The sequence below is a fragment of the Squalius cephalus genome, assembly GCF_949319135.1.
Source record: "Squalius cephalus genome assembly, chromosome: 8".
Classification (NCBI taxonomy): Eukaryota; Metazoa; Chordata; class Actinopteri; order Cypriniformes; family Leuciscidae; genus Squalius; species Squalius cephalus.
In genome coordinates, this window is record NC_137129.1 from 32,934,179 (window position 1) to 32,954,165 (window position 19,987).

The 19,987-nt window shown below is 39.4% G+C and overlaps 1 protein-coding gene across 2 annotated transcripts in view; it reads right to left on the minus strand.

The window, feature by feature from the left end:
• Positions 1-19,987, minus strand: part of ago3b (argonaute RISC catalytic component 3b) — a 27,410-nt gene continuing 7,423 nt past the window's right edge. Inside the window, exons 2-19 of one of the 2 annotated variants that reach the window (XM_079879518.1) lie at positions 15,449-15,620; positions 15,148-15,268; positions 14,137-14,345; positions 13,781-13,917; positions 13,338-13,472; positions 12,322-12,409; positions 11,981-12,128; positions 11,650-11,769; positions 11,344-11,487; positions 9,688-9,821; positions 9,414-9,598; positions 7,910-8,069; positions 7,691-7,781; positions 6,122-6,316; positions 4,243-4,377; positions 4,041-4,142; positions 3,672-3,871; positions 1-3,011 (exon numbers count right to left, since the gene is read on the minus strand). In XM_079879518.1, the coding sequence (XP_079735644.1) occupies positions 2,903-3,011; positions 3,672-3,871; positions 4,041-4,142; positions 4,243-4,377; positions 6,122-6,316; positions 7,691-7,781; positions 7,910-8,069; positions 9,414-9,598; positions 9,688-9,821; positions 11,344-11,487; positions 11,650-11,769; positions 11,981-12,128; positions 12,322-12,409; positions 13,338-13,472; positions 13,781-13,917; positions 14,137-14,345; positions 15,148-15,268; positions 15,449-15,620 (2,585 nt within the window). In that variant the 3' untranslated portion in view covers positions 1-2,902. The remainder of the gene's footprint in view (positions 3,012-3,671; positions 3,872-4,040; positions 4,143-4,242; positions 4,378-6,121; positions 6,317-7,690; positions 7,782-7,909; positions 8,070-9,413; positions 9,599-9,687; positions 9,822-11,343; positions 11,488-11,649; positions 11,770-11,980; positions 12,129-12,321; positions 12,410-13,337; positions 13,473-13,780; positions 13,918-14,136; positions 14,346-15,147; positions 15,269-15,448; positions 15,621-19,987) is intronic. The other variant, XM_079879519.1, reaches the window with a different exon arrangement.

Sequence of the window (19,987 nt, forward strand, 5' to 3'; positions counted from 1 at the left end):
GCTATTTATTCCGTGGCAACTTCAAAAGGCTGTATAAGCTGCCATCTAAAGCCAAACATGCATATGGGTGCAGGTTCTACTGATCACTCCCCTTTTTCAAGTAAGTTCAAATGCTGGTAGCGGCAGAGAAGTAACAGTTCTCAGCACACTGAAACAAAAGAAAAAGAGCACCGAAGCAAATTGACATAAGAGCAAGTTGTTGTTTTTTCGCACAGACCTAAATTCCAGTTAACTCGCTAAAACAGACATTTTGTAAGAACAAGTATGTGGGTCTGGTTGGTTTTGAGTATTTGTGTTTAGAAAAATGAGTGAGCTAACTGAATATCACGCTCTAAAGTCCTGGTGAAACACTGCATGACAAGTATTCACAAGAAAATGTGGAGCAGATAAAGATTAGATAGAGATTAGTGTGGTTAACATCCCCCGAATTACAGCACCACAACCTCTTAGCACCTCGGGCGTTTCGCCAAATCTGAGAATGTAGGGCTTTTTAAGTGCAGCAATATATTTGTCAGTCATTTCTCAGAGTCTCTCTTGCTCTCTCTCCACATATAAAAGCAGATGTAATTTGTTATGTAAAATAGCAGCTACACTGGTCAAGAAGACGTATTTGTGGCTATAGGGCAAAAAGACTACAGTGCCATTCACATTAAGGGCGATGTGAAAGTGTGCCAGAGGCCGCAGAGTTAAAAACATAACCCTCCACCTACCCCGCTACAATCCAAATGCCTTTACTCAATACTCCCCGCCACCCCTGTTTTCGGAGGCACATTGGTTTGGTCTGTGTGGAATGCAAGTTGAATACACAGGGACTTTGAAGAAAAAAGTTTTAAAGTTGAAACGAAAGTTTGAAAAGTATGTTTGAAAATTCAAAAAGTTCAAAAGAAAGTTCAAAGAGCTTTTGAAAGTTCAAACGAATGTTTGAAAATTCAAAAAGAGCTTTTGAAAGTTTGAACGCTCAAAAGACAATTTGAAAATTCAAAAGACAGTTTGAAAGTTCAAATATTTGAAAGAGAGAAAATGATCCGGGACTTTTAGTCAGTTCAACTATTCAAATTGCCCTTAACAACAAAATGACCTTAATAACAACAGTTTCAATAGCTAAATATCTGTCCAACCGTATGTACATCCATTTACTTTAAATATATATTTCATTAAAACGTACCCCAATAGAATTGCATTTTAGGGATATTTCCTATAAAACAGGCACTTTGTCTCATTTGACTTTTAACATGAAAGGTCTGTCCAAGATCTTAATAGCAAACTGAGCCTTTTCCATTCAACATATCCATGAGAGTAACCATCTCCGCTGCAAACTCAACCCAGCATTCCAGCCATAAAACACATCATTCATTTCAATAAAACCTGCCAAATCCATGGAGTTCGAGTTCACTTACACAATGCCACATACAAAAACACATTTTTAAAATGAAAGCATTCACTCATAAGGTACTGTTTGCATTGTATATGAAAGTCTACGACAGAGCCGTCAATAATTGGCTTATTGCACTAAAAGGCTTATGGGACAGTTTTTGTCAAAGTTCACAGGGCTAAAATGCTAAATTAAGAAACTGATAAATTAAATAGATAATTTACAGATGCACTATTGACAATGCACGTTAAAAGCAACATTATAAATAAGCTCAAAGAACAAATGAGAATGAAATGTCCAACAGCTGTAAAGTGAATAATAATGTATAACAGGCCTCTGAGTTGCCTTGGGTGGAATTATATGTGCACACACATCCATCGAGTGTGTTACAGTCACGCTCGGACTGATTCGAACACTTGCGTTGTAAGCGCACACAAACCGAACGAGGCACAAAGCGTTCAACGCACATACAATAACATATGGTTAACTACGTGGAAACTTTTTTACCGACCCTTGAGTTTCAAAGTTCAAAGTTCCTCTTTTGGTGATTCTGCAGCCCTTAGCTAATCTGTCACCTCTGCTTAATGAGCGAGCCGAGAGGAAAGACGTCAGGAACCGCAAGGAGCAAAATTTTCCAGGCAGTGCATGGACCACAAAGTTAATGTATCACAGAGGTATAAAGAATCATTTGAAAGACTGTGGAATTGGAAGAAAAGTGGTGTCTCCAATGTTCAAAAAGCGGAATAAGACATGGACACATGGTAAATGAGATGTAAAGGGACAAATATGGATCTCCGACTGGTTGGAACAAAATGGAATGACATTTCAGTTGTCTTTTTTGCAGATTAGTAGATTTTTCTGGAAAAACATGATTTACTAGTAAGAGTTACTGGTGAAGTATCAAGACTGGTCACAGATTAGCGCAATAAATGTCCAGAGGAACAGTGCAGGACCAACAGGACCAATGTCATTGCAAACTATTAGCAAAACCTTACACTGCCCTCTAGTGGCATTCCTCCAAAATCCTTCACCAAACCTAATAGAGTACTAATCCTAAACCAAAGGTGTTCCAAAGATTAGTTTCAGCTCTGTTCGAACACTCTTTTTCATCTGAACCTGAAGACACTGATGTCCAGCTTCATTTGTGTTTGATAAGTTGTGAAACTAAACTCTGTAGGAGAAATCGGCATGAGCAGGGCAAATCACTCCTGTCCTAAAGAAATAACACTGCCTCATTCGCTGATCTAGCACGATTTGATCGAGCAAACCTTTAAGCTTGGTTTTGTGACCTAAGCTGGCAAAATTAAAAGTTAAACAGATCTACAAATCTAATAAATAATGGTATAGCTGCAATCTACATATTAAAAACAATCAGTAAGCGAAGGCAATTGGAAAGATTGGCTGTTTTTCTATTACATTCCTCCTGTAAGTTCTGTTACATTTGGTTCTCTTTAGCAGCCTGTGATTGGGAGAAGCCGTCCTCCGCTAAGTGCGTGATGACAGGTGATTGACAGGTCTGTGGAGGCGGAGCTAAGCAAAGTACATGGTCCTCAGAGTGTCGTGATGGATCTGCACAGCTTTGGCCAGGGCCTGAGGATCTCGGCCATTGCTCTGGCCCGACACATGGCTGCCTTCCGCGCTGTGAAAGAGGAGAAAGCAAAATTTACCTAAATTTACACTTTGAAATCATACATTTTCCCTGACATACCAAGGAGATGAAACTTTCCCTGCAGAAAAAGGAAAAACCTCTGGATTTTAGCGCTCAAGAGTTGTGAAAATGTTCAAATGTTCTGGTGTCCAAATAAAAGACTTTTATATGGTATTGCTGCATAAAAACCTGACTGTATGAATCTGACTCTGTCTTTTAGGTGGTTAGCTTGAATAACTCAACTTTCTGAACTCAAACCAAGACTTTGAATCATTGAAATGATGGCTATTCTGGCTCACTTTAACAAAAGAGCGCCTATGGCAACCAAGAATATGCAAAGCCTATTCAAATCAAGGTGATTGACAGCTTCTAAAAGCCTTTCATTTAAACCAGGGTTTCTCAAACTCGGTCCTGGAGGGCCACTGTCCTGCACAGTTTAGCTCCAACCCTGATCAAACACACCTGAGCAAGCTAATCAATGTCTTCAGGATCACTAGAAACTCACAGCTAAGAGTGTTTGATCAGGGTTGGAGCTAAACTGTGCAGGACAGTGGCCCTCCAGGACCGAGTTTGAGAAACCCTGATTTAAACAAATAGAATTTCTACTTCTATGTAGCTAGACATCATCAACTAGTCAAGTAAATCCCTCACCTGTCATGCTCTTTATCCACTAAATGGTAACGGGCTCTAAAGGCCACCAGGTGGGCATAGTAGGCTGGTGCAGGGATGGAGACGGAGCGGGTACAGCGCACGTATGTGTGGCACAGCTGGTAGGTCAAGAGCTGGAACTCGTCGGCTGTAAAGCAGTTGTCGTCCCATAGCACGTGGTAGTGTGAAGGTCGGCTTGTACCCTGGGTAAATGGGGTTAAATAATAATTTTGATGAGATGCAATAGACTCAATTCTTCCAATTTCTGTAATTGTGAATGCAATTAATCACTCAATATATCAGGAAATAATGCCATAAAAAAAGGCCTAAAAATGCACTAATACTTTTGTCCTCATGGCTGTGTGTTCATACCTGTATTCCAGCATGACTGCACAGATAAAAGTCAAATTCATAAGGATGGGTGATATCAGTGTCCACTGTGGTACCTGCTGGAATGTTACCACTGCGGCCCACCTTTAAAAAGAAATAAACGAAAATTACGAAAAAGTGAGTGTGCGAGTTGCAAAAGTGAGAAAAAGTGACAAAGTTTTCAAGAGAACTCTCTCATATTCACCCTCTCAGTACGATCAGCGCAGAAGAGACGAGTGTGGTGACGTTTCTGTACGACGATGTAGGTGATTCCCGGTTGATATTCTTTCTCAAGGCTGATACAAGCTTCACGTATGGCCAGCAACTCATAGTACAGCACCTAGAAGGAAAGACATAAGATACAGCAGGGTTGCTGCACATTTTAAAAAATCAAATGCAAAACTTTTTTAAGGCTGGGACACACCAAGCGAGCGTCTGTCGGGGTTAGTTTTTGCAGTGTGTTCCACACGCCGGCGGCAGTTTGCCCGATTCAGCATGTTGAATCGGCATCGGGGCTGTCGGTGAGTGTGAACTCTGATTGGATGTTCAGTTTAGCGAACGAGTCAGTGCTCGAGAATTAAAGCGAAAGTGATGAAAGAGAGCAGGGAAGTCAAGACGGCACAGGCAGAAGGCTGGTCTAATGTTATGTTATCCTATCCGAGCATTCCAAAAAGCGACTAGCAGGTGCTGCTTTTTTCCGTATACTCTTGTTTCGGTTCCTCTTTTTGAGTGACTAATATAGACTTTTGATACCTGCTGATATAGACGGTTAATTCCTTACACGCAAGCGCAGAATGCACGTGGTAGTTTGCAGTCGGCTGTAGTCTATGCTGTGTGTTCATGCACATCTTTTTGGTCCTGACGCAGCCAACGAGAGGCGACAACACCGTCGGTTTGCATCGCCGCTAGTTCTTTCCTCCATCATAAACGAACTCCACACGGCTCCGGAGGGTTAAAGCTGCAGTCTGCAAGATTTTTTTGATCATATTCACTGAAACCGACACTATGCTCCGACAGAACAACATAAATCAGCCGGTTTTAGAAAAAAAACCTGCACTTCTACCTCCACCTAGAGCGTGTTATTTGTTTTGCAAAAATCCACCGCTCCCGGTTCTTCTTGTCCAATCAGCACAGGGCTGTGTGAGATCTGACTGTCGATCACAGTTTGTGCACACGCCACAGATCCCCCCTAGCGCACGTCACAACATCACATGCACACGCCTGAAGTTCGCAGGTGTGTTGGATTGTACGAAGCGTGATGGCGGAGAGAAAATCTACTAACAAGCTTCCAATTCCTCGGTTAACAGCCAGAGCTAGGAGGTCCAAACCAACCAAGGAAAAGAAAATGATGCTTCGATGCTGAAGAGACGGGCGCGTTCACAGAAAATCTGGTGCACATGCACTGACGAGCACGAACTCGATGGTAGGGTGCTCTGTGGTAGTGGGGGAGGGTAATGAGAATAGTAAACATTCAAAAAATGTGGCTAAGTCCCCTCAATCTGCCAGACTTGCCGACTGCAGCTTTAATGAAGGCCTTCTGAAGCGAAGCGATGAGTTTGTGTAAGAAAAATATTCATATTTAACACTTTACAAAATAAAATTCAAGCTTCCGGCCAAACGCAGTCTACTTACGCCTAAAGCGCAACTTACGCAACTTGTGACGTCAGAAGTAGCGTAGTGCGTCAATCCGAATGTTCGTTTGCCGGAAGCTAGTTATTTTACTTTATAAAGTTTTAAATATGGATTTTTTCATACAAAAACTCATCACTTCGCTTCAGAAGGCCTTTATTAACCCCCCAGAGCCGTGTGGAGTTCGTTTATGATGGATGAATGCACTTTTTTGAGCTTGAACTGTTGGTTGCAATTCACTGCCATTTTAAAGCTTGGAAGAGCCAGGATATTTTTTTATATAACTCCGATTGTATTCGTCTGAAAGAAGAAAGTAATATACAATCTAGGACGGCTTGAGGGTGAGTAAATCATGGGCAAATTTTCATTTTAAAGTGAACAACTCCTTTAAGACCTGAAGAAATGAAAATGAATACTGTTTATAAGACAGAGAGAGTGTAACTGGAGAGCCTCACCTGTCTGAACTGTCCCTCAGACACACCATCCCTGTAGAAGATGATTCTGGTGGGTTTGTAGTGGGTGGACTTGTAGAACTGGATGAGCAGTTCTCGCACCATGGACGCCAGGTCTTGAATCACTTCCTGTCTGGGCCTCTGGACACGGACTGTAGCACAGTACCTGCTGGGGTGAGCGTCCATGCTACCCACCACCTATTCAGCAACAAATTTGAAGTGAGGAGAAAAATAGCAGTATTTCTTTAGTCACCATGAAATTAAAAATGCCAACTCGTATTTTTATTGCAGTGTTTATTATAAATGATTTTTCCGTGCACATCATTTTTTTATTTATTTATGTGCCCTCGTAATCTTTAATCAAAATAATTTCCCTCCCTTTTGCAATGATCTCTCTTCTCTTCTCTAATGACAGGACAACCTGTCATTCACATGAGATCACAGCAATAGCAAACCACAATGATCCAATCAAATGTCCGATGGACAAAATCTCAAAATGTCATTTCAAGCCATTTCACTCTTCCGACTTTTAAATATCCACATCTATTCGACAATTTTCAGGTCACGTATTATTATACGATTTGAGATGTTGCAAATTAGTTTTTTTCACAAATGTGTATGATGTAGTGCTGTCAAACGATAAAAAACAAATTAACTAATTAATCGCACATTTTTCTGTAATTAATCACGATTAATCTCACCCAACATTTAAGTTCTTAATATATTTTTATATTGTAATAATTTTACATTTAAACTCCAAATTAATGTAGAAAGAAACAACATAAAGACAGCAGCCTTTATTTAAAATATTTGTTTAACAGCATCTTTTTATGAAAGAAGGCATCACCGATACCAATACTTCTAATGATGTCTCTATGAAATTGATTTATTTTCCTCAATTTTAGCCATTTTAACATTTAGGCCCAGACAGAACAGTTCAGATGTACACTTGCCCTGACAAAATGCACAAAAAGATATTGTTTTTGACAATCTTGTAAACAGTGTTTTAAGATTTTCAGGTAGGTCTAACAGGTAGGATAAAGAAATTGGATAAAGTTATCAAACACTTTTGAAACACATTCTTCACTGCATAAATTATAAATTAAACATAGATTAATCTTTATTAAAGCTCTTTTGTTCTTTGATTATTCTTAATTATCCTTAAATCCTTAATATTTTGCTGTCACTTTAAGACCTGATGCACATCACGAGGATCTGACACGCATCTCTTTACATTCATTTAAGACTGCTTGTTAGGATACTCAACAAAACGGGCCTTTTTGCATAATGTTGTGTGTTTTTGTCTGTTCAAGCGCTGTCCGAAGCGGCTTTCTGTGCGCTCGAGTCGTGTGTGTCTCACAGACAGGAGATTCAGATGTGGCAAACGGCAGTAATGCACTGCGTTCTCTTTTGTGTCTTATCGCGCTTGAATGGTTTAAAAGCATTTGCAAGAATAAGAGCGTGGTCATATAATGTAACACTGGCGGTCATATAATGTAACACTACATTCATGTGATGAAATTGTAAAGTATCTGATATGAAAGGTGTGTATATGTTGTCTGTCTTTCTCACAGCTGCAATGGAGGGTTTCTTTCCATCTCCTGCGGGCGGATGAGTGACATCAGCTCCCAGAAAAATGACGGGCTGGTGGAAAACAGATGGGCTAAAAAACAAACAATATAAATGCACACAAACAAGGTGTTTAGTACATTTAAGGAAAGTGTGTCCTAACCAGAGAATTAAGTTTTCAGTGAAATGGAACGGACTTAATTCACTTTCGATTTCTCTTACCGCTGATGGGGTACCAATATGTTGTTGATGCCGCCAAGTTTGACATTGATCTTGAGACACAGGTTGGAGAGGGTCTGAGGGGAGGTCTTCACCACATTCTTCACCTGAACGCACTGAGTTGCCATTCCCAGAAGAGTGTCTCCAACACGTTTCACTTCCGCTGGGGAACGAGAGCACAGACTTCAGTGCAACAGCCAGCAACTCAAAGAATATATCATGGGAAAATAAACACCAAATTTAAATCATTTAATTTGACAAAAACTAAACAAAAACAAGATGGCGCCGAGTATGACTGACGTGTTATAAGTTCCAAACCAGTTTGGCAGTTTTTCGCGTTGGAGGTCAAATGTATATTGTTTACTACTTGTATACGAGTCCCTTAACATGTATACTGTGTATATTGTAATTTGTATACTGTACATGTGTATATACCATATACTTGTTATCCATACTGATATGCTGTGGTGACTGCACACCTGTGTTCAGGGAGGTTGTATGAATAATTTGATTTGACACAGGTACAGACTACAATATGTTGAACTGTTGCACACATCTGGGTGTCAATTATACAAACAACACATTTTTTGTGCAACATCCTGTATAACACTGAATCATATTTCATTACAATATATTATTACATATACACTACCATTTAAATGGTAGTGTATATGTAAAATATGTAATAATATATTTTACATATTTTACATTTAAATGGTAGTGTATATGTAAAATATGTAAAATATATTATTACATATTTTACATATACACTACCATTTAAATGTCTGGGGCCAGTACATTTTTTTATTAAAAGAAATTGACACTTTCATTCCGCAAAGATGCATTAAATTAATCAAAACTGATAATGATGTTAAAAAAAGATTTCCAATTCAAATAAATGTTGTACTTTTGAACTTTCTATTCATTAAATAATCCTGAAAAAAATGTATCATGGTTTCAACAAAAATATTAGGCAGCACAACTGTTTTCAAAATTAATAATAATAAGAAATGTGTCTTGAGCACCAAATCAGGATCATGTGACAATGAAGACTAGATTAATGGCTGCTGAAAACTCAACTTTGCCATCACAATAACAACAATTTTTAGAAATAAATTTTAAAATTGTAACAATATTTTACATTATTATTGTACTTTTGATCAAATAAAAGCAGCCTCTTTGAGCATAAGAGACTTTTCAAAAACAAAAAAAATATTACCAACCACAACATTTTGAACAGTAGAGTATATATTTTTTTGTTGCAACCAGAAATATTAAATATTTGCTGTAAATTTTTTTTTTTTATTAACACGTGCATGAAAAACCCCTTAAATAATGGTGCAAACGCATAGTTGAATCAGAGGTTTGATATTGATTCACAGTAAAAAGTCATAATTCAAAGAAAGATTCATGCCACTAATCTAATCTAATCACGAGGTCTTTAGGAAGTTGATGACCAAATAAAAAGCACATTAAAAAGTGCCTGCATCTGTCCATATATAGTTACCGTAGACAGGAGTTTTCCCAGGTAGTATGACGATGATGAGTTGTAGGCCAGCGTAGGTGTTTTTCAGGTGACGGAACATGGGCTCCACATTATCTGCTCCCTGAGCGTATTTGCAGAAACATGGCTGGCCTTGTATGGGCATCCCTGCATCCTTAGAGATCTTCCGCAGCTGGTCTGTAAAGCCCCTGCAAAAAAAAAAGACAATTTCATTTCAGTTTTAATTCCAGTAATAAGTGGTGCTTTGTTAATGACCAAAAGATGGAGAAAGCTTTACTTGAGAACTTCCTCTCTGCATTGTCTCTGAGTGGCAAAGCAAGCAATGGCCCACATCTTGATCTCCACACCAGTGTGAAACTGCTTGCCTCTCATGTCCCACACACCATGGCTTGGGGTGGCTACTGTGCGATTCTGTAACACATGTATACAAAGGTTGTCTTAATTTACTGAGATCAAACAGTGTACAAACTCAGACGCTATAGGATCTAAATGTTATGGTGAACTTTAGAGCATATAATGATATAAAAGCTGGCAAAAAAAGTTCTCACTTTGGGATCTTAAAGTGATAGTTCACCTCAAGTCGTTCCAAACCTGTATGAATTTCTTCAAAGGGGCTCATCAACTGTTAGGTTACTCATATTCTTCAAAATATCTTCTTTTGTCTTTTAGCAGAAGAAAGAATTTCATACAGGTTTGGAACAACTTGAGGGTGAGTAAATGATGAACTATCCCTTTAAAACAAATGCTAATTGTTGGTTTAGACCAGGGTTCACCAATCTCGGTCCTGGAGGGCCGCTGTCCTGCAGAGTTTAGCTCCAACCAGCTCCAACACACCTGTTTGAAAGTTTCTAGTATGCCTAGTGAGACCTTGATTAGCTGGTTCAGGTGTGTTTAATTGGGGTTGGAGCTAAACTCTGCAGGACAGCGACCCTCCAGGACCGAGATTGGTGAACCCTGGTTTAGACTGAAAAATATTGAACATTGAAAAATATTTTTTAGTATCATACAAGTTATATAGTTCAAGCTCAAAGAAGTCTTTAACTCGTTTACTCAAAATCTTGAATTCCCTTCTTCTATGGAACACAAAAGGATTTTTAAAAGGCATGTCAAACACAAAAAAGGCCAAAATAACACCATAAAAAGTCTATATAACAATATTCTAAGTCTTGCTTGACAGCAATAATCACCATTCACTTCCACTGCATGAAGAAAGCAGCTTAGAAATTCTGCTTTGAATTTGTTATTTTGTATTCCACAACAAAAACGACATGAGGATGAGTTACATAAAATCATACATTAAATGCTATATTAACATTCCTATAAATAGCTACACATATTCACAATATTTACACTAAATCACACATAACACACAATAAAAGCACACATAAGAAAATGAGAGAATAAATTGTATTTTCCAAATGCAAAAGAAAAATGTGGTAACAGAACAAGCAAGCAATTGAACATGAGCAACAAACCTCATTCCATTTAAAGCAACAGACAGAGCAACTAAAGGCTCGTTCACACCAGAGACGATAACGATAAAGATGTAGTTCTAAATATAAAGGAATAGCAGAGTCTACACAACTATAACAATAACGGCACAGAGAAACGATATCATTGGAATCAATTTGAACGATAAAAACATTGACAGCCAATCCGAATCCATTCTGCTTTAAAGAGCTTGAGCATCTCAAGCAGAACACAATGTATCTGCAGTACGTGCTTAAAGTAAAGAGAACGATATCATCCACTGGAGTGGATGCTAATATAGTTATCGTTATTGGTGTGAAAGGGGCTTAACTCTCCTTAAAAATTAGCATACACATTAATTATAATGTTAAATGTTAATTCTAGACACAAACCATACCAAATTTCTAGCCTTCTACTCAAACACAAACAAACATACGGCGCATGAGTGAAAGGGGACGGGTACCATAAAGTGTTCAGAGCTCACCCTGCCGCCGTACTGCAGCATGGGGGCGGGCAGGACGCGACCCGTCACCTCCTCCATCTCGTCCCGCACACGGAACTGGAACTCCTGCACGAAGGGGTCCGAGTTGTAGTTGGCACTGCGCACCTATGGTTTGAGCAAGAGATTTATACATGAGAATTGGGCCTTGTGACAGTGTTGGTTTTCCGCCACTGAGGATCTTCGATCATTGAGTCTAGCAGAGATGTTGCGGAGTCTCTTTTCTTTATTGTGTTAGTGCAGTGTTAGATAGCGACATGTCGAACTCACCAGTCTGCTGATCTCCTCTTGTCGGTCCGGTGCCGAGCGGGCCGTGGCTTTGATCATGGTGGAGGTTTGGTTGTCGGTTAATTTCTTAATGCAGCGCTGGCCTGCCACAATGTTGCACACCTGAGTGGTGAAGAGGATGGCCAACATGGGCATCATTAAAAAGGATCAAGACATCAAAAATCTTCTAAAAAGGCCGTTAAGTGTATAGAAATAATGGTCAAAAATCCACAAATCCAGGAAGAGATGGCGGCTGCCATCTGAATGTGCGGAAGGAAATGGTAGCCAGCTTCCTGCTAACATTCAGTAAGTTATCAGATCTCTTGACTCTCACCTCCAAAGGCAGGTACGTGTGTTTCTGCTCCTGCCCCACTTGCAGGCAGGGCAGATGGGGGTACTTGAGCTGCAAGTTGTACTTTTCCCTGAAATATTGTGCAACTGTTCTCTCTACGGTCTGTCCATTTTCCAGCTGTAGAGGAAACCTGACAAAGTAAAACAAAAAATGAATGGGGCACTGGAAAGAATATCTTTAAACAAAACTGAAAGGATTCTGAGAGAGTTTCTTAAGTGTTCGCTTCTTAACATAACAAACAGGACAGTTTTATTGACCTGTCTGCTTACTGAGACACAACCTCACATTATCATAAGACAGATGAACAATGCATATACTCTTACGTCTGGTGGCTGGCCGGCCGGCGAGTAACATTACACACCCTGTACTTCCTCCGCATGGTGCCACAGTGGGTGACCTCCACCTTTAGACCTGATGAGAGGAGAAGATCAAATTTACACCACTATACAGACACAACAGCTCAGCATAAGACTAATATAGGTCTAAGAGTAATTTCACTATTAAATCCACTACAGTGAACATCATGTATTAATCCAAGTTCCAAAATATAATTTATGCAAAAATCAGAGGAGCAATTTGCAAATAAAGCAGCATTTCTTTCCCATGTATCCAAGAGAACAAAATTGTCACTTACACATGTTTGTGTTTCCACTCAACATTTTTATGTTATCCCAAAATGTGCATTAAAATATGTAAGTGGAAACCAGCTACTGATATATAACATTTAATTTATTTTTTGCAGTCTGCATTTATCTAATGTAAAAAACAACAACAACAGTAGTATTAGTAATATTGTGAAATATTGTTACAATAACTTATCCTCTTTAATATTTAATTATAATAATAATTTATTCCTGTGATGGCTGAGTTGATTTTCAGCATCATTACTCAAGTCTTAAGTGTCACGTGATCCTCTAGAAATGATTAGAATTTGCTGCTCAAGAAACATTTCTTATTATCAATGTTGAAAACCTTTTAACAAGTTTAAAAAGAACAGCATTTATTTGAAATAGTTTTTTTTGTAACAATGTAAAAGTCTTTACTGTCAATTTTGATCAATGTTCAAAATCAAATTTTAATCAAATTTGATTAATGCATCCTTGCTGAATAAAAGTATTAATTAAAAATCGTAATGACCCTAGACTTACATATCATGAACCTACAAATCAAACCTGCAGTATGACCCAGAGTCAAACCATTGGCATTGCTAGCGTTGCACTCTAATGTTAGAGCTACTATAATTCATAATGGAGTTCTGACAATGGCTTTAGCAGTGGAAATCAATCAACATACAAAGAAAGTTCTATAACTTGCCACCATGTTTCCTATTCACACAAACCTTTGATCTCTTTGGTGAATTTGACTCTGTGGGAATCGGTAAGAGGACGAGGCTGCTCATCGATGTTGTGGATATCCAGAACCTCACACATAAACTGAATCACAGGTTGAGCTTTGTAGAAAGCCGTGGCAGACACTATGGGGAAAATAAAACTTGGTCAACGTTACACCAACAGTTATTTAAATAATTCATTTGAAGGCTGAATCCACCAAAATGCACTGCAAACACTGCAATGCTATTGGACTTTCTGCTTGATGGACCAATGACAGAATGATAGGGAGAAACATTTTTATTCGAAAAACCATTAATGGCATAGAAATTGCACACTTAACATTGCTGAGAGACAGTCATTATTTTATCTTTTTATCTTTAATAACCACATCCAGATCATGTAACTGGATAAAGCGAACGAAACTGTGTTTTTATAATCTTCTCTGACTTACCATCAATGTTCAACATCATCTTCCACATAGCTGGCCGCACTGATTGGTGGAAGCCAAACCACACTTCCCTCCCCCCACCCAGCGGGTGATCATAGCCCTCGGGGGAGGAGAAAAAAGACCGTCCCACTGGGGTGTACCTGAAGCGAGAGAAGACAAATAACACAGATGTTACCTGCAGAACAAACATGTGCACTCCTAAATGATCCTTATCTAACCGCTACACACTAATCCTTAACGAAAACACTAGTCTCATTTGACTAGGTATGCATTGCATCGCTGAAGACATAAGCACTTTCTTTCTAATTGTATTAAATGCCCAATATGATCAAGTAAGAGTACTCATGGGGAACTCTTACCTCATAGAGGGCAGATGGCGCAGAACAACATCTACAGCGTGTATGGGATTGGTGCTGATTGGCTTATCCAGCTCCAGTGGATCAGACGTGCTCCGCCCAGTGAGAACCTCATGCAGCATGTGCCAGCTGACCAGTGACACGAATTTAATGGAGACCTTGAACAGCCTGTCCTTCCCACCTTCACCTGGCAGGGTCACATCCAGGTCCACCTACAGATATTGCACAAATTTACATTGATATGTTTTATTCAGACATACAGGATAAAACGATTAAGGCATAGTCATGAAAAATGTTCAAAAGTATGAGATGTTCCTTTAAGTTGTTATTTTATATGATTTTTTTAAATATAAATTTGTGAAAATGCATTAGTCGGCATTAGGGATGCTAACGGTTAATTGACGATTGATTAATTGTCAATACATTTTTATCAATAAAACTTATCGATGTTAATCGTTAAACGATGGTCGATTAAGCAAGGTCATCATTAGAGTGCATAGTTTTGAGGTGAAAACAAAACAAGTGCAGCAGACACACAAGGAAAAATAAAACGAGCACGCCATAGTTAAATATTCAAAGGCCTGGTTTCACAGACAGGGCTTAGATTAAGCCAGGATTAGGCCTGAGTTACAATGAAGGGTTAGTTCACCCAAAAATGAAAATTATGTCATTAATTACTAACCAACATGTCGTTCCAAACCCGTAAGACCTTCGTTCATCTTTGGAACGGGTCTTACGGGTTTGGAACAACATGAGGGTGAGTAATTAATGACAGAATTTTCATTTTTGGGTGAACTAACCCTTTAAGAGTAGCTTTTTTAACCCTTTCAAGTAGCTTTTATAAACATTAGGAAAAAAAAACATTACTGATGTGCATGTTGATTTGTAAAGAACTACATTAGGTATGATAAAAGGAATATCATAATGAACACACATTTAATCATGACGTATCAAGGTCTAATTTATACTGTAAGGTACTTCCCACCAACCCTGGTATCCATTTATGTGTCTTACCCCCCCGGAGGCCACTGGTAACGGCTGGGCGGTGTAGAGGCTTTTCTTGCCATCATAGACTGGTCTTCTGTCCCCAAAGATTGTCACCTTGAAGTGCTGAACCATGGTATCCACCACCTCCCTAGAAGACATAACAGAAAGAGTCATCATGAGTTTAATCAAACCAGTTTGACTGTTTAGTCAAACCAATTTGACTGTACATACTGATTAATTCACGAGTCTCTTAGTTGTAAATATGCTGTTTGTAAAATAAATAAGTGTTGCAAACAATGTCAAATTATATATTCTCAGTCTTTGGCACCTGTTAACACGCCGTGGACACTTTTCTGGATTGATGTCCACCTCGTACAGGTAGACGTCCATCTTGGGGATGTCCACCTGGAAGCAGTTGGCCAGCAGCTTGATGGGCTTCCCCATGGTGCCATAGCCTGGCCTCCGAGGTACGGAGAACAGGGGCGCAGCCCCAACGGCTCCTGTCACGAAAATCACAGGGGATTTCCATCAATACGGGTTCTCAAAACTTATTAGATTAGCAAGAATTTCAACATCAGTTATTACCACTGAACTAAAAGTGAAAACCTAAACAAGCTCCCACAAGAAATTACGTGTAAAAGCGTACAGCCGACACCATCATGATCAAGAAATTCAAGCCACAACCTTTGTATGGACATACAAGCGTTATTTCTCAACTGTCATCATTGACATTTCATGGAAATGAATTAATATCCAATTAATAATAGCACAGCAATCACCCATACGTTTCTTGACACTGACGTTTAAAAAGAGGGGGTGTTATCTGTCTGATCACGAAATTTCCTCTAAACGCCTACTCACTGGAAACAACACTCAGCATCATCACACAACACACTACAGATTACCCACACCTTTTTATACATACATTATAGACCTGCAAAACAAATAAATTCACAGTCGGCTAAGATTTCCAAAGAAATCCACTTTTACAGATATTTATCAAATAAAACACACATTTTTTTTAAAGCAAACATGTAAATTGTTTAGTTTTTTTTTTTTTTACCTGCTGCGGTTTTTAATCTACACGTGAACAAATTAACACTGATTTGGCAGAATCAGCATTTGCAATCAAAGACATTTAGCCATTAGTGTGTGACTTGACTGCACTCACACACTCAAAAACACTGTGTTTTCATGTTTCATGGGGACATTCCATAGATATAATGATTTTTATACTGTACTTCTATCCCCCTACACTAACCCTACCCACGACAGAAAACTTTCTGCATTTTAACATTTTCAAAAAACATCACTTAGTATGATTTATAAGCTGTTTTCCTCATGGGGACCAAAAAATGTCCCCACAAGGACAAGGATTTGGGATATTGCCATCTTTGTGGGGACATTTTTGTCCCATAATGTAGGGTTTACCTGAACCAATCACACACACAAATCCTCTTTTTTCTTCTTTTCTCTAGCTTGTTTCCTAATCTGGCTCTCTAATAAACCAAATTGTATACTACAAATATTGTTGGCTCTGTGACTAATTGCTTATGCTCCTCTATTGTAATATCACTTTGGATAAAATCGTCTGCTTAATGTCTTGAAGACATGGCACGTTGCTTTGCCCACCTCTTATTTTTGTCAAGTGACAAACATAGCATAGCCTAATCAGAAAGAGCTTTATTTGTAGTAACAGCAATAAAGCATTTGCTCCACCATACAAAGTTTTAAAATGAATTGCATGGCATTTAGCAACATAAGTCATCCAGCTTTTATTAATATGATATTCTAATATCGATCTAGCTTACTGCAATGTGCAACAAGTCTAATAGCAGCCACAGAGCGAACAAGTCAAGTTAACATAACTTTCAACACACTTAAATGTTTGTTTTTTTAAGTATGATTGTTTTGACCAAGTAAAACAGAGCTGCATTACCCCACAACTTTACTTTGTCACATAAAGTGACCTGTATGAGTAGTAATTCAGCAGCATAAAATAATGTACATTTATACGATCAAATGTAACTGTAACAACAAAATTCAACTTCAAGGAAGGAGGAGGCGAACGTTAAACAACTTAATCATAACTTTAATTGTAAAATATTCATAAACAACTAAATGGATGGAGTGGCAGCAGCCAGCTGTGGCATATTAGCATTTTAAAAGCAGCAATGTAAAATGTCCCAGACTCTCAGCCCCATCCTGCTTCATACCACAGTAACGTTAATAAAACGTTCCTATATTAGCTCATCCAAGAACTCGATTTTCGCCGAGTCCCGTCGGATTGCTTTCCATTGGCTGTGAAGGTGAAGATGACAACACCCATGATTCCACATTCATTCACGGTGTCATCTGTCATTTTGAATAAGCGACTTCTAGCGGCTAAACTTATATAAAGTTGGCTGTGCCCCTCCAGCGTATTAACAAAACACGGAAAGCCGTAAAAAACTCATCTTTGGCGGGGACGCCCTTTCTCATAAAAGACGAGATAACTCGTCAATGGCAGGGAAAGAGTTAAAGGAGAAGTTCACTTTTAAAATGAAAATTCTGTCATCATATACTCACCCTCATGTTGTTTCAAAGCTGTATGAATTTCTTTCTTCTGCTGAACAGAAAGGAAGATATTTAGAAGAATATCAGTAACCAGACAGTTTTTGGGTCCCAATGACTTCCATAGTATATTTTTTTCCTACTATGGAAGTCATTGGGACCCAAAAACTGTCTGGTTACTGATATTCTTCTAAATATCTTCCTTTCTGTTCAGCATAAGAAAGAAATTCATACAGCTTTGAAACAACATGAGGGTGAGTATATGATGACAGAATTTTCATTTTAAAAGTGAACTTCTCCTTTAAGTATTAAAGGAACACTGACACTCCACCCATTTGCATTAAGCTTTGCAATGTTAGAAACCCAGTCATACTATTGAATGGTCGTGCAACATTTTCTCATTTTCCCCTGAGACGAGAGAAATCTTACCTCTTTACACTTCCTCCTACAATGACGCAAAAATCGTCATTTTGCGTCATTGTCGGAGGAAGTGTAAGAGGGGGGGATTTCTGTTAAGACTACAAGCACTAGTTCCCACCCTGTCAAACCCGCCCATAGGGGGTTGGACCTAATGCGCTAATAGACCTATCACAGATCAGTGCCAGTGCGTTTGATTTCACCGGCAGAAACCTGCATGTCCGGCCGTCGAGATCGTCCAAAATGTCCGGGATTCGGCTTTGCTTTCTACGGTCGCCATTCATTGTTTACATGCACACCTTTTGTTTCAATCTAACTGAATTCATTCCGATTGGTGAATCTGAATGTAATGTTTACATGAACGCTAAACAAGTGATCGGTTGATGTGCATTTTACCATTGCTAAGAAAATACGCGCTCCTCCGTGAGAGATAGCCCACGAGACCGGTGCGTCTCACAGACGCTCATCATCAGTAATCACGCCACCGGCTTTTGCGTTCTACAGTCGCCATTCATCACGTTTACTGTGGTGAGCAGGACGAGGCTAGGGCCGCGGGAGAAAGACGCGAGGCCGGTGGCGTGATCGGTTGATGTGCGTTTTACCATTGCTAAGAAAATACCCGCTCCTCCGTGAGAGATAGGAGACCAGTGCCTCACAGGTGTCGGTCATCAGTAATCACGCCACCGGCCACGCGTCGTTCTCCCGCGGCCCTAGCCTCGTCCTGCTCACCACAGTAAACATGATGAATGGCGACTGTAGAACGCAAAAGCAGAATCCCGGACATTTTGTGCGATGCAATCTCAAAAACCCGGGCAGACTCACGGAGACTAGTTAGCTTTATTGTTTACAACTGCTCTCTAACCGGTAGGCGTGGCTTGGGAGTGGCCTCATAGAGCAGCGAAGCAAGTGCATTCTGGGAGTTGTTGTCTTTCATCCACAATACATTTTCTGGCTTTTCTCAGTCTAGAAAGCTCCAAATTCAAAAATAATTTCACATTTCTTCTACATAAATGACCCAATTTAAATACACATTCATCTTTCCAGAGGTGGAGTATCCCTTTAAGTATTTAATAATTGATGAGGAAATGAACACCATAGCGAATATAAAAAAAACTGGATGGTTGTTTGAAACATTTATATAGTGTTCAGAAACAGACGCTGTATTCAAAATCACGTACTCTCTGAGTATATACTACATTTGAATTTACTTCGCGACTGTAAAAAAAAAAGTGCGCTCTATATAGCATGAATATGGGTAGTATGAATGAATTTAGGATGTACTACATCCACCATGTAGTTACTATAATGTGACCTGCCAGCGTCAGTTGCGTTGCTTCACTTCCATTCATAAATCCCCTCCCATGGCCTCACGGGATAGTAAAGTGTCCATTAAAGGAACACGCCGACCTTTTGGGACTTTAGCTTATTCACCGTATCCCCCAGAGTTATATAAGTCCATACATACCCTTCTCATCTCCATGCGTGCCGTAACTCTGTCTGACGCACCCACCGCTAGCCTAGCTTAGCACAAAGACTGGAGGTAAACGGATCCAGCTAGCATACTGCTCCCAATAAGTGACAAAATAACGCCAACATTTTCCTATTTACATGCAGTGATTTGTATAGTCACAGCGTGTACAAATAACAAGGTCACATGAGACACAGCCATCTTAACCGTACACATACTGGGAACTATATTCTCAGAAGGTGAAGCGGAGTGATTTGCTCGCAGCGCCTGAGAAGCCCCGTGGTGAGGAGCAGAGAGTTCGCTCAGAATTGGAGTAAATCACTCCGCAGAAGCAGCAGTGCTACTGTCAGAGAGAGTGAATGTGCATTTTCATTCAGTGCGTCTTCTTCACTTGTTCCGCCATGCTTCTCATCCATGCTGGGCTTGTTT